The 22,875-nt window shown below is 47.5% G+C and overlaps 1 protein-coding gene across 5 annotated transcripts in view; it reads right to left on the bottom strand.

Moving 5' to 3' along the window:
• The window catches only part of Epb41l4b (erythrocyte membrane protein band 4.1 like 4B), a 131,049-nt gene that overhangs the window by 86,121 nt on the left and 22,053 nt on the right, over positions 1-22,875 (bottom strand). For all 5 annotated transcript variants that reach the window (XM_076843203.2, XM_076843201.2, XM_076843202.2 and 2 more), the window contains exon 2: positions 7,821-7,925. In XM_076843203.2, the coding sequence (XP_076699318.2) occupies positions 7,821-7,925 (105 nt within the window). The remainder of the gene's footprint in view (positions 1-7,820; positions 7,926-22,875) is intronic.

Genomic DNA, 22,875 nt, shown 5'->3' with positions numbered 1-22,875 from the left:
TCACCCAAGACTCATTAACAGGAGTCTCAGAGCATCCATGTTTTATAAAAACTCCTAATGTATCCATTAAATCTTCAGTACTGAAGTTTTCTGCATCAGCTCCCACCCAGGAAGAGGCCCTGATGATCTCAAATCATCTACAAACCCTCTGAAAATAGCTATTTTGAGTTCTGCAAAATCTCAAGCAATTTCAGGTTTTATGGGCTAGTCCAAGAGACAAAGTGGCCAAATGTCTGTGGCTGGGGTTATCCCACAGGCAGATCATGGCTAGATCCTCATGCCAGCTGTCCCTCTGGGCAGCAGACAGCTCTACCCTAGGACTGCACAACTAGTGGATGTCCCTTGTCCACTGTAGGGCTGGGTTCCACCCTTTCTACCCAAAGCAGGACCTATCAGCCTGTAGGCCTGTGAAATGCCTGGGGCTCACCAAGCTAAGAAAGAAATTAGAAAATGGCTTCATTTTGAAGCTCCTTAACCCCTCAGGGGTTTTCAGAGTGGGTATTGAAGGCTCACATCAGAGGTATAAGAAACCCAGTCACAATCCTAAAACGAGAGAAGATAAAACCTGTCTTGTATCCAACTAGCTCAAAATGAACTGACTTTCTTCACAGCTACAGGAGCTCACCAAGGGCTGATCACATGTATTTTATCCCACAAGACCCCTGTCCCTTGAATACTGGGACAATGAAAGCCCGATGTGGCGATCAGTAAATTGCAACCTATGTGCGGCTTTGAGGACTGTATTCAGTAGCAGCAAGACCTGTCTGGGATGTTCACCTGTGTCCTGGCTAAATATAACCAGACCACCTGTCAGTAAAGGCCAAGGTAAATGGCTCCAGCCCTCTCAACAGACCATTAAACCAGTCACTGCAGACAGACAGATGCACTTCTGAGTTCAAATGGCAAGACGTTTAACTCAAACACACTAACGGTGTTAGCAAGGTGGCTTCTGATCTGAATTTGTCATCCAAGTCCATCTGGCAAAGCCCTTCCCATAAATCAAGATGTGTGAGATGATCCTGGCAAAGCCCATCTGTTCTAACAGTACATCAGCCCTGGAAATATGACACACACAAGGCTGGATGGAGAATTTAATGGTCTACACAGGAGCCCTGGAACCACGCTGCCTGAGAAAAGCCCAGGAGTTCAAGAGGGTCGGAAATCCCTGTTTCCATATCCCCAGGGCCCTCGCCATTAAGCCCGAGTGATAGAGCTCAGAAGAGGATTTTTAGTACCTGTAGATTTTCTTGACTTGTAAAGAGCATCTAGATTGTGGTTCAACAGATTTGGAAGGAACCTGAAGAGGTAATCGTATCTAAAGGGTGAACAGAGAAGGAAGGGGAGGAGCACTTCTGGAGTCCACTGTGTCACATTCGTCACCTCACTGGGTCTCAGAGCAGGTGGAGGTGGCTCTGAAGAGGCTGTGGGAGGTATGTCCCTAAGAAGAGGGGAGGCAGGATTCCAACCCACACTGCGGTTGGCGCCACCACTCAAGGATTCCCCAGCACAAACTACCTTCTCTACCCATCCAGGATGAAGCCACAAACTCACACCAGCTACTTGGGGTTTTTCCTTGGGAGTTTGTCTGAGTCCACTGCAGAGACCCCTTCAGCAGCCATCCATTCCACACTGATATTTGCACGTGGGCAGGGAAACACTCGCTGGCCCCTCACTGTCAGCATTCAGATGGGCTGCTGGAGGCCTATGACACTGGGCCATCTGACCCCTCTTGGTACTACAAGGGAAGGAGGAACAGACCAGAGTTCAAGTCCCAGGTGTATGGCCACGAGCAAGGGCCTGAGCTTCCTCAGCCATTAGTTGAGCTGCCCTAACACTCTGGAAGGATCAACTGAGTATCTGCAGGAATTGTACTAAATTGTCCAAGCAGATAGAATGAGAGGTCTGATTTTCTTCAGGAAACAGAGATCCCACCAACAGCACTTCACTCTCCTACTTCCCCTCTTCCGACCCTAAGTACTTACTCATTTCTTCCTTTTTTTCTTTTTGTGATGCTAGGGATTGAACCCAGGGCCTGGTGCATGCTAGGTAAGCACTCTACCCACAAGCTATATTGGCAGCCCTGCTCCTTTTCTTCCTACAGTCACATCTGAAATGGCAGGAACACTCAGCAGAGCCCTCGGTACAAGCAGCAAATGTGGTGACCTTCCAAGAAATAAGCAGAGCGAAGCCAAGGGAGCTGGAGTCCCTGTGGCACCCATCAAGCCTTTCCAGGAGCCACCATCTATGTGTGGACCTCAGCGTGCAGCCCAGGGTCTATGCTGCAAAGCCCAGAGGAAAAGACGTGTGACAATCTTCAAAGGCTCAATTATTTTTTTCTGATTTCCTTGCTGCAAATGTACTGCTATAAAAAGCTCCATATTCCTATTGGGAAGGGGCTTAGGAGAAAGATTTATGGTGGCCGCATCAACCCTGAAGAACACCTGCCCCCAAGAAGAGGAGGGAGACTCCAGCTTGGTGGGATTGTTATTATTACCAAGAGCACCACGTGGCAAACCCTTCTCCCACTCTGGGGACCACATCAGGGTTCACTTTCTTCTCTGCTACCACGTCGGCTTGTTGATTACACAACAGTCTCTCCTCCAGGCTTACACAAAGGCCTAGATACCCTCCACTAGGCAACTGATCATGACATACTCCAAGGGACTACTTGTCTCTGTGTCCCCCACCAGAAATGTGGCAGGCAGGGGCAATGTCTGCAACTACAAAGCATGGCCTTAGGTAAGTTCCAAGTCAAAGTTGGAAAGTGCTCTTTCCTACTCTGTGTGTGTGTGTGTGTGCGCGCACGCGCGCGCGCCATGAACAGCATGAAACCAGAACAGTTCAGTGGAATGTGCTGGGTTTTGGAATGAGACCAAATGGAATGAGTTCTGGCACTGTCCTTATTTTAACCTTTACAAGGTTCCTAATGTCTCTGAGTTGCAAATTCGTCACCTGTAAAATGGGTCTGTTTTATGGCCAGCTTTGCAGATCAGTCATGAATGTTAAATAAGAGTTATACAGAGCCCTAATTCAATGCCTGGTTCAGGGTGGAGCTCAGTAAACAGCAGCTACCAGGACCAGGCAGTGTGAAAGCTGGAGGGGCACGGAGGCCAGAGCCCTTGGCTTGGAGAAGCAAGCTCTGACACGCAAATTACACTCCCAGCCCCTGCTCTGAGGTGCACCAAAGTGAGAGCCACAGAGTGGGACCCTGGATGGCCTTCCCTTCTAACAAGGAAAAGGAAACATGAGGTCCCAGCTCCGATTGCTAAAAATAGATGATGCCAACAGGCTTTGACGGTTGCTTCAAGGCTGGGCAGGGCACTATGGAAACCAGGCCTGGCTCTTTCAGGGAGCTGGAGGTATAAGCTGGGTATACAGACAGCTGTGCCAAAAGCCCTGCCACTACCTGCTGGTCCTCATGTCAGGGGCTACATGACGGTGTATGTATAGGAAAGAGCCTCAATTGTGGGGCAGTAAGCCAAGGGCCAAGTGAACCGTTTCCTTTTGTGTTCCCATCTGTTAGTCTGCTTCCCCCAGATATATCTCTATGACATCCAATCACCTCCCAGGCCCTGTGAAAATGGATATCACCCCATTGGCCATCTCAGCAGATTCTCCCAAAGGGGTCTTGTTTAAATGTGCTGCCATTTCTCCCCTACACAGCACAGGTTCACACGTCCCAGCTACCATACCCTTCTCAGTGTGCCCACCCATGAGGACCCTGGCCCCTAGCAGCCTGCCCAGGGAGAGGAGATTTCTATGCTCTGGGTATGGTTTGTCTCTCCAAGGTTCAGGTGATGGAAGCCTGGTCCCTAGTGTGGTAGGGTTGAGGTCATGGGACCTTTAAGAGGTGGGGCCTAGGGCTGGGGGTGTGGCTCAGTGGTAGAGCGCTCACTTAGCACCTGTGAGGCCCTGGGTTCGATTCTCAGCACCACATAAAAAACAAATAAATAAAATAAGAGGTGGGGCCTATGGAAGGCAGTTAGTTATGGAGGCTCCACCCTCACAGTGCCTGCCTGGTAAGATTGGGTTAGGTCTCTCCAGACTGGATTAATTCTTAAAGACTGGGTTATTGTAAAGCAAGGTCACCCCTTGCACGTGGCTCCTTCTGCATATAGCCATTTCCCTTTCAGCTTCTCCGTCATGTTGTGATACAGTCAGAAGGCTCTCACCAGGGCCAACCAGATGGGGCCACCCAATCCTGGTCCTTCAGCCACTAAAACTGTGAGTTAAATAGACTTTTTTTTTTCTCCCTTGCAATATTTGGGATTGAGCTCAGGACACTCTACCACTGAGCCATATCCCTAGCCCAGCCCTTTTTATTTTGAGACAGGGTCTTGTTAAATTACTCAAGCTGGCTTCAAACTTGCAATCCTTCTGCCTCAGTCCCAAGTCAATGGGATTACAGGTGTGCACCACCACATCCAGCTAAATAGACCTCTTCAGAAAGTACTCAGCCTCCGGTATTTTGTTACAGCAACACAAAATACACTAAGAGAACCACACTACAAATCTATTCTCATCCATTAACCCACTGTGGGCTCCTCAATTTCCCTATGAAATAGGTGTGACTCCACTTTACAGATAGGCAGACTCAAGAGCACAGTGCACTAGAATGAACACATACAAGTGAAATCACAAAACCTGGGTTTGAGTCCAAGCTGCACCAGTTACTAAGTGACTTGCCAGGGTCTAAGGGCTTTGGTTTCACTATCCAGAAGATGTAAAGGTTTGACAAATGCCTCTCCCAAGGTCCCTTCTGGGGCTAAAGTACAAGGTACCAGTTTGCTTGCCTTGTTCCTAGGAGTCACCAAGTTAAGAAAAGGAAGTCCTAAGCTTTAGGATCTAGTCATGAAGTTTTGTTTATAGACTCAAATAAGAAACCTGAGGCCAGGTGAGCAAACCACCACAGAAGGCAAATAAACTCCAGGTTTACATAGAGGAAAACACTCTAGGAGCTGGGGACATGCTTCATGAATGGGGGACAGCTGAGATGGCTCGAAGGATGGCGAGAGGGCATTCCAGGGAGGGGGACAGCTCATGCCACGCACAAAGAGAAGGGTGGACCACCAGGATGTGGCTGAGAAGCTGAAGGACGGCAGGAAGGGTCTTGGCAGCTGCTCCTGCACCCTCTTGCCTGCCGCTGCAAGAGAGCAAGACGCTGGAGAGGCTTCGAAACCTGGGAAGGACGCCTGAGTGCCGCTGGGCACATCCCTCCTGACTCACAGTGACAGCACACTGGCAGAGGTTCACAGCAAAGTCTTTGGCCATGGAGTCACAAGCACAGCTTTGGGAAGCTGAGCGGATGAAGAGGGGTCACCTGGTGATGGGACATGCACCCAAGATAACAGGCTTGCTCAAATAATAGTGGTACCTCCTCCTCCCCAACTAAAGGGGCAAGTGCGCCTGCTCCACCCCCCTCCGACTCAAGAGTCACTGACCCCGAGAACCGGGAAAGCTCCTAGAAAACAGGTCCAAGAACCCCACTTCACAGATGAGGTAACTGAGGCCAAGGGAGAAAAGGTGGCCTATCTAAGCCCACCAGATGGGTCAGCAGCAGAGCCAGGAACAGGGTCCAGACCTGACTCCTGAACCAGGGCTACAGATATTCTGAAGCCACAGACAGCACATGCTTTATGACACACAGAAGGCCGAATGGAGAGGAGGCTCAGGGAGGAGGCTGAAGGGGTCCAATGCTGGGACAGCTGGAGGACACTGAGCAGAGAGAGAACTCTGATTGTGGCGCTCAGGAAGCAGCTGGAAATGGGACCGTGGCAGCAGGTACAGAGAGAAAGCGCAGGAATAGGAAGACTCTTTTCTCTTGAGATAGGATGGAGAGAGAGAAAGAGAAACTTGGAGGCACAGGGCAAGAAAAGCGGAGGTGAGGACAGATGCTGGACGGACTTGGTGGGGACTAGAGGTCGTGGTCACACCTCAGAACGGGAGCTGTGAAGGGCTGGGGTGTGGCTCAGTGGGAGAGCTTCCCTAGAAAGGGAACTGTGGGCACCTGGCATCCCGTGGGGGGCTGGCAAGGCTCGAAGCACTGGTCCAGGGCTTGGACTTTGCTGGATTTGTCATCTCTGCGGATGCCAAAAGGCACAGCAGTGACTCTCTGGCACCACTTGGCAGCCCAGGAGAAGCCACAGAGAAAACAGATGGGCCTGCGTGTGAAGGGTCGGCCAGGGAGCAGACATGGGGGCAGGGGAACCGAGGGCTAAGGGAGGACACAGTGAGACAGCTGAGGCTCGGCTCAGGTAGAGAGGAAGGTGCGGGCAGGAGGGGGCTGGGAAATGGGAATAAGACAGGAAGGGCCCCTTAAAGCCAAGTCCAGAAGGAGAAGGGCCAGAAAGACGGAATCGAGAGACAATACCATGAAATTGGGAATGGCAGAATTCTGGATCTGAGAGCGATAACAGGCCCCAAAAGAAATCTGAGTCAGATTTGCTTAAATGAAAGGAAACAGTGCCCAGAATACTCAGAAGGGTCAGCAGCTAGAATCCTGAGGCTGCCCAGGGGAAGAAAATAACTGAGACACACAGGCCCCAAGGGATGTGAAGGACGGTCCTGAGGCCAGAGGGCAGGGTCCGGGCTGCTCAACTCCAAGGAAGCAGAACTGAAGGGGAGGCAGAGACAAAAACAAGGAGGCATCCCCCCCAGGGCCACAGTGAGAGTCTCCAACTGAGGGACAGGAGAGGAATCAGGACCATGTGGCCAAGGTGGCAGCAACTGTGGGGTAAGGGCAGACAGGAAGTCCCAAGGTGCAGAGGTGGATGCCCAGGGCAGCACCTGGGAGGACCACCAGGGGGCACTACAGCCAGGGGCTTTTCCCTCCAGATTCCACTCTATAGTCCACCCCAGGGCGGGGCATCTCCAGCAGCCCCAGTGGCCAGACACCAGTCTGAGCAGCTAACAGCTGTCACATGTGGTCCCCCAGAGGTAACTGGTGTCTTTTAGGTATGAGAAGCTTCAGGTGTCCAGCTGGAAGGCGTTCCCAGGGACCCCTGCCTCAAGACACTCTCTGCCTCAGCACCCACTCCTCCTCTTGCCCTTCCTCGCTTAATCTGTCTCCTCTTGTCCCCTCGTATCCTTACACCATCTGTGATCACCTCTTGTATCCACAATGTTCAGAATGGGGCCCAGTGCACCACAGACACTCAACCAACATTTTTAGATACTTGGATAAATTATCTTTGAAACCCAAATATCTTGTTGGGAAGGGGGACTATGAAGTCATTGCTACTTTCCAAAGAGTGGTTCTGAGCTCTGTGGAGATCACTCATTCTAGCACCTCCACTGTGAGCAGTGTGCCTCTGGGAGAGCAAGGGGAGTCTGGGCTGACCCAATACCCCTCCTGGAGCCCGCAAGATGGTCCTGGTGCAGGGCCACGGCCTGCTCTGACTGCCTCAGCCACCTTCACAAGACCCTCTCCCTACCTAGCCAGGCTGTATAAGAAGATGGTGGGGAGGCCTATCTTGCTGCTTAAAAAATAAAAGCAATACCAATGCAATATTTTCCATAATATTTCTTCTTCCTCCAACATTCTCTAGAAATGTGTCCACCGTGCATCCCTATGCTCAGAAATGCTTCCTTAATGCTTCCTGTGCACCAGTTCTCCTGGTTGTTGGCTGTTTCGGAGTGGGGAGCATCCCACAGCACCGTGCCTGTACTCCACTCAGGCACTATCACAGCTGCCAATGCTCCTTACTGGAACAGTGTCACAGTTTTACTCCTATTTTTCTCTACCAATTTCTAGCAACTGTGGATCTGCAATTAGCATCAAAAGCCAATCTGTCCTGAAATGAAATTAAAGCAATACATACTGTGACCTGGGCCGAGTCGAGGAACTGGAGGCCAAAGTAATCTGTTTCCACAAGGTCCAAGTGGTACACGATCTGATCAAACAAATCCTGGCCTTTGGCATGTTTCTGGAAGACAAACGGGTAGATGAAAATTTAGAGTGTGAGAGCCGGATAAGAAACAAAAGGATTAAAAAAAAAAAAACCACTTCTCTCTTTTACATTGTATACATGCACACAAGTTTTTACAAATTTAATTATTTTATTCAAGTATAATACAAACTCATACTTAAAGAAATTCAAACATCACATGCTAGAATAAAGGTCAACTATATAAGGGGATAACCATCACTAACCCTCACTAGTCTCTCCTTACAAAAAGGGAGCCATATGGACCAACACCTGTGTGTGGTGGTAAGCTCTGTCCATCAGATGCTCCTGATGGGGCTCCACCCCAGAGCAGCAAGACCTGGGCTGTCTCTCATTGCAGGTGACATGAGGAAATCTGCTCAGAATTCTAGATTGGGACTGGCTCTTCCCAATCTCACAGAGCAAGTAACCAAATCCCAGAAAGAACAAAAGATCTCCTGCATATCAAGACCATAGAACTAGGACTGAAGCTCAAATTCCAGGTCTATCTCAGGGTTTTGACCGTGTGGCATACAGCTGGGACACAAGCACAAGAAGAATCAGACCCAGGGTTCAAGTCCTGCATTTATTAGTGGTTGTGCCCCGGGACAAGTCATTTCTCCTTATGCTTCTCTTCCTGCTCTGTAAAGTAGGCCTAGTGGTAGCTGCTCTCCCAGCTTCTCCTTAGAAGACTAAGGAGATCACAAATGAGAAATCGTTCCAAGAAGATTGAAGTCTTGAACAACAGAAAGTACTCATCAATAATCGCTCCAGCAGAACACAGGCACCCAGCTCAGTAAAAAACTACACCATTGCAAACATGTTTAAATCTAAGCGTCAAAGAAAACAACAAAGGAAACACACAGTTTCATACTAGAGAAGCAACTCCTTAATACAAAACCTGGTAAATGAAGAGGAAGAATCCGGCACTGACTCTGCCTAAAATTGCAGCCACGGGTGGCCAGTGGGCACAGAAGTGCATGTACTCCAGGTGGACCACAGCCCTAAACGTGAGAGTTAAACAGTTAAAGCTCTCAGAATAAACACAGGCACCAAGCTTCATGACCTTGGGTTAAGCAATGGTGTTGAGATAAGACACCCAAAGTACAAGCCACAAGAGAAAAAATGAACTGGACATCAAATTGCAAAACTTTTACACTCTGAAAAGATATCAAGACTCAAGATCTCAAGAGCCAAGCACAGTGGTGCATGCCTGTAATCCCAGCCACTAGGGAGGCTGAGGTAGGAAGATCACAAGTTCAAAGCCAGCCTCAGCAAAGGCGAGGCACTAAGTAACTCAGTGAGACCCTATCTCTCAATAAAATACAAAATACAGCTGGGGATGTGGCTCAGTGTCAAGTGCCTACTCCTGAGTTCAATCCCTGGCACTGAAAAAAGAAAATTTTTTTTCCAAGAAACTACAAAGGCAACCCAAAATACAATAAAATTTTTGCAAATCATATGTAGTCATTGCTCTATATCTGAGGAAGGACTAGTTCCAGGACCCACTGAGAATATCAAAATCAACAGATGCTTAAGCCCCTTATAGAAATAGTGAAGTACATGCATATAACTTATGCTCATCCTCTTGTATACTTTAAATCATCTCTAGATGACTTATAGTACAATGCAAATGCTATGTAAATAGTTGTTATACTGTATTATTTAGGGACTAATAATAAGTAAAGCAGTTCGTACATGTTCAACACAGATGCAATTTTTTAAAAATACTTTTGATCCACAAGTCAGTAAAGTAAATGGATATAGAGAGCGGACCCATCTGCTAGGGATTTTTAACTAGAATACATAAGGAACTATTACAATTCAATAATAAAAGACAAATGCCCAATTGAAAAATGGCCAAAGGACATGTATAGATAGTTCTCCAAAGATGTACAAATGACCAAAGCACACATAAAAGATGCTCATCATCATCACTCACTAGGGAAATGCAAATCAAACCATAATCAGATGCTGCTTCATACCCACTAGGATTAAAAAGACATTGCAAAACACACTAGAGAAATTGGAATTCTCATAATATTGCTGATGGGAATAAAAACTCATGCAACCACACTGGAAAACAGTCTCATGGTTCCTCAAATGGTTAAACACGGATTTACCCACGTCCCAGTGAGTCTATTCCTAAGTATGCACCCAAGAAATAAAAACATATGTTTGTGAAAAACATACGTGAATCTACCCAGCAATATTATTCATCATATCCACAGGATTAAGTAACACCAAATAGTCATCAACTAATGAATAAACAAATACTACTGCATGTATCTGATGGAATATTTTTTGGCCATAAAAAGGAATGACATATGCAACCAATGTGGAGGGACCTAGAAGACATGAAAGAAACTAATCACACAGCATCACATACTGTACGTGTGCCTGTTAAAATGTCCCGAGTAGGTAGATCCACAGAGACAGAAGTTAGGTTAGTGGCTGCTAAAGGCTGGAGGGTTTAGGATGTGGCAGCAAAAGGAGTGGCGTTTTGTCAATGAAATGTTCTAAAATTAATTGTGGTGACAGATGCAGAACTCTGTTAAATGTACCAAAAGCCACTGAATTACATACTTCCGGTGGGTGAACTGTAGGACATGTGAACCTCCATGAAGCTATTTTTAAAAAGCAGATGGGTGGAGTTTTTCTTTACTGAAATAGTCCAACAAACGAATAATGAAGGAACAAGAGAAACCGCCCATTCAACACTCTGCAGCCCCTAATGAATGGAAGGTTCTGCGCTTGGGCTCCAGTGGCTACTCACTTCCCCGCAGGAGAGTCCCACTCCTATGTACTGCCCGGAGCAGAACACCTACCACCTGAGTGACCCCTGGCTCCAACTCCTCTCTCCAGGAGACCCAGCCTGGGGAAAGTCCTAGAAACTCCTCAGGGCAAATGATCCAGGTTCTTTCTTCAACAAACAATAGAGGGAAGAGAAGAGATGGAGGAAAATCCTATAGGTTAAGAAATTTAAAAGGCTTAAAATATGTGTGTGTGTGTGTGTGTGTGTGTGTATTTTTTTTAGTTGTCAATGACTTTTATTTATTTACATGCGGTGCTGAGAATCAAACGCAGTGCCTCACACATGCTAGGGGAGCACTCTGCCTCTGAGCCAAACCCCAGCCCCTAGAAGACCTTTTTTAAAGGCAAAATCCAGCTGTCATGTCTTGGATGCACTCTTGGGTGATAAAACTTAATGAACACGGAAGCAATTACAATAAAGTCAGAGTAACGCAGCTCCTGGCAGGAAGGGAGCGCAGAGGGCTCTGGCTAGCAGGAAGCTGTCTCCTGAGCTGAGTAGTGGCATCTGCTTCCTCATAACTCGCTCAGCTACACCTTTGCTTTATTTGCACATCTGTATTTGCATGATACATATAAAAATGCAAGGTTGGGAGCGTAGCTCAGTGGTAGTGTGCTTAGCATGCACGAGGCCCTGGGTTTAACCCCCCGCCCCAGGTAAATAAATGAATACATAAATAAAAGTAAAATCAGGGGCTGGGGTTGTGGCTCAGCGGTAGAGCACTCGCCTCACACATGCAAGACCCTGGGTTTGATCCTCAGTACCACATAATGATAAATAAGTGAAATGAAGGTATTGCATCCAACTACAACGAAAAAATAAATATTATAAATAAATAGAAGTAAAAACAAATATTAAGACTGTCTGCATGCCTGCATTACCGACTTCAAAGTCCCCTTCCCGGAACTGCTCCTCGAAGGCAGCAATGACACAGAAGCACAAGGCTGAAGGTGTGAGAAAGTTCTCTAGACCCCAAGCTTAAGGAGGGGGAGAGAGGAACCAGCCCATTCCACAGGCCCAGGCACACTGAACGATGGCCTTCTGACACTCCAGAATACTGCTCAGCCATTATGGAAAATAATTACAAAGATGAGGCAGAAATAAGGAAAACGTACAAGGTTAGGTAAACAAACTCTACAGGCTAGCTGTGATTCCAAGTACGCATAAAAACCTGAGTTATGTATTGCGGACTGCCTGAGACAAACAGAAAATCTTTTAAAATATAATTAGCTGTATTAGGGTGGAGAAGTTGTGGGTGGTTTTCTTGCCAAGTTTTCCTAAACACGGATCTCCTCGCAGTTGTCAAACAACAACAACAACAACAACAAAAATATTTTAAGTGCCCCCTCCCTGGTGCCCTTTCTTCTTGCCCCTAACAAAGTCACAGGGTAGTTTTGCCCTGTGACTCTCCACTGCTGTCAGCCCTAGGAAACACCTGTTACTGTGGGACCAACGCTTCATTAGTGGGTCTCCCGGTGGGACTGAACTAGTTAAGAAGAGCTTTAGCAGCAGGACACGGCAGGAGGAATTGGGTTTGGAGAAAGCAGGCGCCCCGTGCCCCCAGGTGGACCACCAACTGTGGCCTTAAGCAATTCATAATTTCCCCAAATCCTTACCACCAGCCCAGACTTGTCCTGCAGCTCCTGACACAGTGCCCTGAATATACAGGGCCACAAAACTAAACTGGCCCCGAATCTGACTTGCCCCGCAGCTGGGTCTCTCTATTTGGATTCAGGACCTACCAGGCAGGCACAGGATGACTCCACTCACAGAACACTGGTTGAAAAATCACAGTTCTACTTGTGTACAAGGAAAAGAGTCAGCATGAGCTTCTGCCCAGGTCATTTCCAAATCTCACTTTTCCAAGGTCTTTCTGACATGGCTTGTCATGTCTGAGGAGCTCAGGGTGGCGGTGAGGAAGCAGGTCCCTTCTGCCAGGCCAGACCCTCATTTCCACCAGTCTTGGAAGTGGCAAGGCCCAGTCCGTTAGAAAATACCACCTCTACTCCACACCTGCAGATACTCCCCCACACCCACACCCTCAAGTACGCTCCTGGTTCATCCAAATTCTGCTGGAAGAAAGAATCCCCAAGGTCTCTTTCCAGTTCCAAAAAGAATCTGACAGAATAACGAGGGCTGGAATGGAGGGATCCTCAACACAGGCCCCAGGGGGTTATTGGCTAGGATGAAATTAAGAGAATCAAGGTCATTCTGCCCTTGAACCCACTTTCTCCCCTTCTCCCAGTCCACAGGGTGTTCACACTCAATCCTAAGAAGGCTCCAGAGAACTCAGTTCTCCTGCACTGCCAGCCCTGACATCCAGCACCTGGGGCTGAAGTCCAGAAAGCATTACCTCAAGCTTCGCCCAAACAGAATCTCTTCAGGAGCCAGACAAGTGCTCCCTCCTCTGTGCTCCTTCGGGCAGGCTCATGGCTGTATTTTACACAGGATCACCTTCTGTGGATGCTCTCTGGGCTTCTATATCCTCACTCCTGCTTCAGACTAAGCATCCTGAGGGCAGGGCCCAGCTCCATGCACCTGAGTACTCACCTCCCTGTCCCGCATCCCCCTCGCACAGTGCCTGGCTGGCACACGGCAGGGGCTCCCTAATGCCTGCTGGCTGCATGGACAGCTGTGTGGATAGACAGCAGGGGTGTGTGTGGTGGAGTCTGGGGCCAAGAAAGGCACATTCTGAATGGGCCTTGCTAACACACTGACAACAGACCCACCATACTCCACGAGCCACAGGCCTCAAAATGAGAATATACTCATTAAAATATTTTCAAATTAAGTATTCCATGAACGAGAGCCTGGGGAACCACCCTGCGCTTCCAAGGCTGTTTACCGAAACACAATTTTGTTGCTATTATGTCAAGTGCTGTCTAGTGGTTCCGAAAGGCGCTAAGTCAACATGACAACACTGGAAAGCCGTTGCTTGTTGCCTTACTGTTAACTAGGTCTTTCCCTCGGTGAGGAGCCCGCCCTCCCTTCCTCCCTTCCTCCCTTCCTCCCTTCCTCCCTTCCCCTCTTCCTCCCTTCCTCCCTTCCTCCCTTCCTTCCCAAATGCTTGCCAGGTGCTTATCAAATGCCAACTGCCACTGCAGAGCATGCAGCAGGGGTTACCCAGTCAGAAGCGGGGTGGCTGCCTCCCCCACTGTAGAAGTCCTCGGTGAGCAGCTCATCCAAATCCACTGCAGACCCAAACCCACAGGCCACAGCGCCACTCAGCTCCTCACCTTCTGAAGCGCCCCGTACGGAACAGGGGCCTTACCAAGTCAGGGCTGCCACTCTGGAGCCCAGTGACACTGCATCTAGTTCCAAATTAACACAGTGAGCTGTCAGTCCCCAAACACAGCAGGCTCCGGCCAGCTCCTCCCTGGAGCTCTTGCACAGATGTCCCCTGGCTTTCCTGCCTCCCATCTCAACACATCACTTTTCACTAGGACCAGCCACCGGGGGTTTGAGTCGAGGTGTCTCTCGGCAGCAGTGCCTTTGGATCTGACATCAGCTGACAAGAACCGAGCTCCTTAACATCGTGTGTAAAATAAAAGTATGTACTTGCCAAAGAAAGCTGGGGTGGGCAGGGGCGGACAGGCAGCTAGCAGGGAAAGGCATGGATGTTGTGCCATCTTTGCTGGCCAGTGTCAGAAGTCCCTGTCTTGCTGATTCACTGGTTCTCAGCTGTGTCCATGCCTTAACTGTCCCCCACCCCACCCCCCAAATAAATGAACTATGCTGACCTCGGTCAGATAAGATGCTGCAGGCAATCCCCTACTGCAGCCTGACACAAGGGCAGTACTCACAGGTCAAATCAGGTCCTGGAAGAACACAGAAGATAGAAGCTAACCTGTCCAGATCTCATTTAGTCTCAAGAGCATAAGATGTGGGGCATCCCAGGGAGATTTGGAAGGTGTGTACTCAACAAGTGTTTATATCCCAGTTACGAAGGAAACTGTAAAACTATGATGCCCAAGCAGTGAACGTGATTTTGGGAGCTGCTCCTTTCAGGCATGTGGCCGCTCTCCCTCTGCATGGTCACATCCATTGGATGGCATGTCCCTTTGTGTCCATCTTCAGAAAGGCCTCTCCCTTCATGGTTCAGGCTGTGGCTCATCATCTGACCATAGCAACAGCCCCAAGCGATCCTGCTCCTCCTAGTGTCTCCTCCCCTACACCCATCTCCCCTGCATTGCCTAAAGTGGCCTTCACGGCTCTGCTCAAAGACATCTATCAAGGAAGGGGGTGCAGGCGCCCTAGCCTGTGTCAGGGATTTTGTATTATCAATACTGCCTAACCTAACACAGGATGTTACCTCTCGCCCCAGGCTCCATGAAACTGTGAAGCACGCTGTTCTCCAACACAATGCCCGCTCCACCACGCTCAGCAGTCCCACCTCCATAGGTTGACTGGGGCCTTCCTCATTCCGACATTCCCATTCCTGTCCCTGTCCTCAAGCTAAATGCCAGGGTCAACAGCAAGTAACAAACTTCATTTCTCAACATTTTTCTTTCTTTCTTTTTTCTTTTTTTTTTTTTTGTAGTTGTAGGTGGACAGCATGCCTTTATTTTATTTGTTCATTTTTATGCAGTTCTGAGGATCGAACCCAGGGCTTCACACATGCTAGGCAAGCGCTCTACCGCTGAGCCCCACCCAGCCCACTACTCAGCTTCTTGTTGGCAGCACCCTGCACTAGTCATTTTTGCTCTTCTGCCACCTGACGTTTGGAAGTTGAAAAAAACACAAACACCCAAGTGAATTAAGGCGTAGCCTCGGTTTGCACCACAACCACCTGTGGTTCAGAAGTTCTAAACCCCAGTTCTGGTTCCCCAGTCCAACTCTGTTGGGGATTTTCTGTAGCTGGCCAGGCCCTGGGTGCAGATTCCCAGTACTGCCATCACCTCTTCCAGACCAGAGTCTGCTCCAATGCACCCCAGACCTCTGGTGCTTGGGAAGCCGCACCCTTCTGTGGCCTATCCTTATGGCGAATGAGAATGCTCTGCCTCTTCTGCACAAAATGTTAATCAGTTCTGGTTCTTCAATGCATGAAGCGATCTACCCTGTTAAGAATGTCCTGAGTCCCAGCCTGTTACTCCATCTGTCAGTTACTGATGCCAGTGTCACAGCACGGGGCCTTGTCAGAGGCAGGTCTGCACGGGGAGCGGTGACGCTGGGGGTATCCTTCTCGCTTCACAGGACCTCAGGGCACCTATGTGTTGGTGGCTTCCAGCCCAGTATGACTGCACACAACTGTCCCACATGGGGCTGTGCCCTGGGATTCTGAGGGGCAGAAATGCTGAGTCGAAATCCCAGTTCTACCACTTTTCTAGAAATGGGACCGTGACCTGAGGCAACCCTGAGTCTCAGCTTCTTTGTCTGAAAAATGGGAATACTTTCATCTGCTCTGATGACCTTCTAAAGTATTATATTAATAAAAAAAGCAAGACAGCAAACAAGCATACACTGTAGCCTGGTGTGCTACACCAACGAAGGAATTATTATTACTTCAATCCAAACCTTTTGTCTCCCACTGGTCCACAGGAATAACACCATGTGCTTTTTGTCAAATGCTTAGTAAAAATCAAGGTACGTCATTTTATTATAGTAACATGAGGTTACAAATACACACACCCCCCCCCAAGTGGCCTCAGGGTCTCTGTTGTTGCTATGGTTTGGTTGAAAGTCCCCCAAAGATCCGTGTACTAAAGGTTTGGACCCCAGGAGGTACTGTTGGGGGTTGCTGTAGACCTGTAGGAGTTGGGGCCTACTGGGAGGTCCTTAGGTCATTGGGGGTGTGCTCTTGAAGGGGATTTTGAGACCCCAGCCTCTCTTGTCTTTTTTTCCTGGCTCATGATGGAAGTGGTTTGCTCTGCCACAGGCCTCTCACCATGATGTTCTACCCTTACACAGGCCCAAAGCAATGGGGGCACCTGATCTTAGACTAGAACCTCCAAAACCATGAGTCAAAATAACCTTTTTTTCTCTTTATAAGGTAATTGCTTCCGGGAATTTTATTATAGTAACATGAGGATAATACCATTGTCATCGCCAATATGGCTAAGTCATCATAAACAAACACACACTATTTACTACAGGACATCATAGACATGGATATCTGAAATTACCACATAAGTCACTTTGACATTTTATCATGAACTAGAAATACCCTCTCAGCTATCAGAAAGATTTGATGAGTATAGTGATGCAAGACCACACAAACATGTCCAGAATCTGCTGGATTTATAAAACCAGCCTGTCCAGCTTATAAATCCCACCTGCCAGTTAACAAGTACTCCAATGTTTATAAGGGTTCTCTGACCCCACTTTACAGAAAAGACTGAGCCTCAGAGAAACCATGTGATAAAATTCATAGTTTCTAAGTGGCAGAACTAGAATCCAGACCCAAGCTTCCCGATCTTTAGGGCAGAGGTCTTTCTACCTCATCTTCCTACTCCGCTGGCCCTCCTTCTCACCTCTGGGGCTCTGAGCCCATGTAATGTACCCTGCAAACAAGGAATGTTTCTTATGCTCAATTGAAAAAACACACACTAAGAGCCGACTGCAAGCATGATTTTGGCTATGGCTGGCCTACGGGGCTACAGGGTCCAGGGCAGCCAGATCTCAGATGGGGAAGCAATTCCCATTCCTTCTGGAGAGCAGGGAAGCCACAGCCATGTGGAAAGTAGAGCATTTGCACATAGGCTGACCGAGGAGCCACACCTCTATAGAGGGAGGTAGCACTGTCTAGGTGGCTCCTGGTAGAACAGCATGTCACTGACTTCCTGACTTGCCGGGCTAAGAAGCTCTTAGAAGTCAGGCGAAACAAACAAACAAACAAAAAAAACTACACTTAATTTTGACCAACAAGGAACTAAAAGCCATTTTAAAAGAAAGGGGCTGTCATTTCAGTATGTGTGTCAATGGAAGGAGGCGCTGCTGGTCAGTTCCCCAGCCAGCCAGTGTCCTCCTCTTTGCAGCACATGTCCTCCATGTGCTGCAAAGACCAGAGAGGGAGAGTCCAGAGTTAGCTCTTCCACCATGACTTTACTCACAGAAATCCTGCGGACCTTCTCTTTTCTTTCCTTCCTTCTTCCCTCCCTCCCTCCTTCCTTCCCTTATTTTGGCAGTACTGGGGGTGAAGCCGTGGCCTCATGCATGCTGGGCAAGTGTCTGCCACTGAGCTACACCCAATCCTTGGCCCTTCTTGACGTCGACAGGGCACACTGACATCTCCTTAATTTCTGTCTACTTACACTTCTATCCAAACACAGCTGGCTCCTTAGTTAAAGGGACAAGTGTCCTGGTCATTCCTCACAATGCTGAATGAAGTCAAGGATACCTAAAGCTACTTGACTCTGGCTGCCCTGGAAACTGGTCTCACCAACACTTCAAATACCATGCTTCCTCCTCTCAGTAAGGAACACCAAAACAGCACATGCTGACAACTCGCACTCTTGGTGACACTCACTATCAGGCACACTGCCTAATATTCCACCCCCACTGACGAAATACATGGCAATCTCCCCTAGCACAAAGGTCCCTTGGACCAATTCCTCTTAAGTTCTGGGCTTGGAACCACAGCAGTTTTCTTAGGTGAGCAGAGTCATGTAGCTGTTGCAGTGCACCTGTCTAATTCAGTCCTCCCTCCCACCCACCCCCCATCTTAGATGATGGAAAGTTTATTTAGGGCTCACAGTTTCAGAGGTCTCAGTCTATAAACGGCTGGTGCCATCGCTCTGGGCTGCAGGTGAGGCAGAACATTGTGGCATAAGGGCGTGGTGGAGGAAAGCAGCTCAGGACATGGCAATCAAGAAGAGACACCAGGTCAGTCCTCTAATTTCCCTAGTGAAAGGAAATGGGCGACAGGAGCTGCACTGAATGACCTTTGGGGTAGTACCTTCCACTCCAGGGGCCTCCGTCTTCCATCAAAAGACAAGCAAGGACATGGAGGCTTAACAAGTAATTAAGGTACTAGTGTATTGTCCTTTCCAAAGAGGGTGCTTACAAACATGACCACATATTCTCTGACACCCCTACTGAGAGAGGGTCTCTGTCCTTTACCTTTGGAAGAACTTGGCACAGTTTCAATGAAAATGAACGTGGTGTTGGTGATGTTTTGTGATTTCTGAGGTGAGGTGATAGTTCTCTTGGGATGCTTGCTCTGGGGGAAGAGCCAGAGAGCAGCAAAATGTCCATGGACCATGAGACTGTCATGTTTACGAGGCTGCAAGCAGATGTTCTAGTCTACTGTCACCACTGAGCCAGCCACCCAACCATCCCTGCCAAGATACCAGACAAGTGAGTGTAACATTTGCACCCTACAAACCAGCCCATCATCCAACCGCTGTGTGACCATGAGAAGCAGAAGAGTCTTCCAGTTGAGTCCTGCCCCCAAATTCTAGACCAATACAATCGATCCATGAGGGGTGGGGGTTAAATGTGCACACAAAGGTGGTTGTCTTAAGCCACTAAGCACCAGGGGCATTTACTATGCAACAAAAGATAACTGAGATAAAAACCACACATATACACAAACACTTCATGTGTGCATGGCATGTGTGTATGTACATAAAGGACTTCATGTACATAAAGTTTTTTACAACTGAAAAAAAAAAAAATGCTTCTTAGGAAACCCCCATTCTGTGATACCAACTTAGGTTGGATCAACCTAAATTGGAAAGAAAAGTAGGACAAATATATGTATTCTTTTTTTAATATTTATTTTTTAGTTGTAGTTTGGACAAAATATATTTATTTTATTTTTACGTGGTGCTGAGGATCGAACCCAGGGCCTAGCACGTGCCAGGCAAGTGCTCTACCGCTGAGCCACAACCCCAGCCCAATGTATGCATTCTTAAAAAAAACCAAAACCTAAAAAGGGGTTCTGTTTATTTTCTATGTGTGATGCTGAGGACTGAACTCTGGGCCTGCACACCCCTGGCTGGTGCTCTACCACTGAGCTACACCCCCAGTCTTTGAAACTCCGTTTTTTAAGGCTACTCACTCTGTTTAGGGGAAGTACACTAAATTAATCATGGCTGTCTTATACTACATTTGCCAAAAGGAGCTCAATAAATTGCACTGAAAGGGGGGAGGGACTATACAGATTAAAACAGACACATATACCAAATACAACGTGTAGTTTATAAATAGTTTTTTTAAATATATTTATTTATTTTTTTAGTTGTAGTTGGACACAATACCTTTATTTTATTTATTTATTTTTATGTGGTGCTGAGGATCGAACCCAGAGCCTCAGATGTGCTAGGCGAGCACTCTACCATTAAGCCAAACCTCAGCTCCATAAATAGGTTTTTAAGATGAATGTGAAACACTGATCGAGGACTTGGTATTAAATGATATTAAGGAATCAGTGTGCATTTTGTTCAACATGATAATGATACTATGGCTATATATGTTACATATATATTTATGAGAGATACCCATTTAAGTACTAACAGGTTAAATAAGTTGTCTTGCTTTAAAATACTCCAGAAATTGAGCTGAGGATGTAGCTCAGGGTATAGTACTTACCTAGCATGCACAAGACCCTGGTTTCCCCAGTACTGTAAAAAGAAAGAACATAAAATACTCCATAAAATAATAATAAATGGATGTTGTGTATGTAAGGATTTCAGCATATTAGCCTATTTTGTGAATTTGAAATTTTCCATAATAAAAACTTAAAACCTTGTAATGTGCAAAGGAAATGAGAGATAAGATGGTGTCGGCATGTTGTAGTCCAAGCCCTGCCTTGGAGCATCAAGGCTGTGGTTGGGAAGAGGAATCCTCTGTCCCTGGTGACGGTGACAGTGCTGTGGGATGCAGAGGAAATCACTCCAAGCCATTAACAATTTATTTTTCTTCCATATTATTAAAACAAAATATAGTATCCTGACCTCTGCTGGCACCCAGCTCCCCACCCCTCATTCCCCCGCCCAGCCTGTAAGGGGGCCACCCTACCACTTACTCACTCTGGGCTTATTTCACGGACACAGGAAACAGCATCTTTGAATCAAGAAACAAAGCATACACCACAATGCTACATTTTTAGCTTTGAACACATCATAAAGTTAACTTCTTACCCAATCTAATCCATGGAAACAATGTCTTTATCTTTGAGAATGTTTCTGAGGGATACAGTATTAACTTCTGACCTTGAATTAAAGAGCCACAATTTGTGACCCAACAGAGTAAAACATCATGATAGGGAATAGAACAAACTCCTCAATGGACATTGTTGGGTGGCCACAGTGACCAGGCCTGGGTATGGGATCCAAGGTCACTAGGTGAGAACACGGGAAAGTTCTAGAAATCAACACATTCAAGCCCTTCGTTTCACAGATGGGAAAAACAAGGCGAGAAAGCAGATCATGTTGCCAGGCAGCCACTGCAAAGCCAGGAATAGAACGGGAGCCTTCTGACCCGGAGACCAACACACTTTTCTTAGAACTATCTTGAGACAATTGCATGATGGTTGCTACCTGAACAAGAAAGAGGAAAAGGCAGCCTTGATTTTCTGCTTCAGAGAGGTTAAGAAGCAAACCTGCAGCATCGGAAAACCACACATCTTAGGGCTAAAAACTCGTTGACTATAAAAAGTGCTTGCTTTGGAGAAATATTTTTGGCCTTTTTTTTTTCTTTTTTATGGTGGACCAGGAAAAAACAACCACCACCACCTACAACTGCAGGAGAAAGGCAAAAGAAAATGAAACAAATTTGTGCCTGACTAAACAGTAACATGCAATTAAAATGATGGATGTCTTTGTGCCAGAGGTTGAGTTTGAAACAAGCTGTTGGAAGAAGGGCAGCCCTGAAAATAAATTGCCAAATTACTTTTTTGCAGCCAGACTGCAGATTTCTCCCACCCTTGCAATTCTGAAAGCAAATAATTCTACATCAATAAATATGCAACAAATTCCCAGGAAACCCAGCCAAGAAACGTGAACAGAAAGAACTAAGTTTGGGTGGATGGCTGCCCCCACCCATCCTGCACTGTAGGAATGTGAACTAAATTTGAAAAGTGAGGCATGGCAATGCCACCTCGTACCCAAAGCTTCCCTAAGTGCCCCTGTCCTGTAGGGACTGCTCCCATTTAATCTGTGCAGCCCTTTGGAGCTCTCAAAGTGGTGTTTGGGATCTGACCACACAGCCTGTACCACAGGGCACAGAAAGCACAGCCCGGGTCTCATGGGGATGGGGTTGGAGTTCAAACTCTATTACTCATCTTGGAGTCTATTGTCCTGGAAGGTTCTTACTCGGGGAAGATGTTCTAAAGATTGTATGAAGCGAGATGATGAATTTCACAGGGCTTGGCCCAGGGTTCACCCAAAGGACACACCTGGTGATGGAGGTGAACTCATTCTGGGTAGCACACCATTAGCAGAAGAGGAAGATGAGCTTTGGGGAGGGTGAGTGATAGAGCAATGTTAGGGACTCACCTGGGTGCTGCACCCTGCACCCTCAAATTCATGTTGAAACCCTAAACCCACCCCCCCAGGACTTCAGAATGTGACTGTATTTGGAGACAGGGTTTTAAAAAAGTTAAATAGATCAAAATAAGGCTGCAGGATGAGCCCTAATCCAATATGGCGTATTTATAAAAAGAGGAGATAGGGGAGACACACACACACACACACACACACACACACACACACTGAAACCAGGAATGCTCACCCCTTGGAAAAAGACCAGGTGAAGACAGAGGAGAGCAGACAACAAGAGGGTAGTAACCTGCACACCAAGGAGAAAGGCCTCAGAGGACACCGACCCTACCTGCACCTTGATCTTGGACCTCCAGTCTCCAGTATTGGAACAGAACAGATTTCTGTTGTTTAAGGCACCCTTCTGTGGTGCTTTGTTGTGGCAACCTAGCCAAGAACAGAGGGAAGATCCGGGGCTTCAAGTTAGGTTTGAACCTGGGCTCCAACACCTACAGCCAGCATGACCCTGACTCGGCCCCTTCACCTTTTCAAAACTGGTTCCTGTCTGTAAAGTGAACATAAAAAACACAGTACCACCACCACCCCACGCCACATAAGGACAAGACAAGAACACGTGTGGAGAGTTCCCCACTGGGCAGCCACACTGGCCAGGAGCAGAGCCAGCCTGTGTGCCGAGGACCTCTGACTCAGCCCGGGG

Source organism: Callospermophilus lateralis, chromosome 2, assembly GCF_048772815.1.
Source record: "Callospermophilus lateralis isolate mCalLat2 chromosome 2, mCalLat2.hap1, whole genome shotgun sequence".
Classification (NCBI taxonomy): Eukaryota; Metazoa; Chordata; class Mammalia; order Rodentia; family Sciuridae; genus Callospermophilus; species Callospermophilus lateralis.
This window is presented reverse-complemented; position numbering and strand designations above follow the sequence as displayed.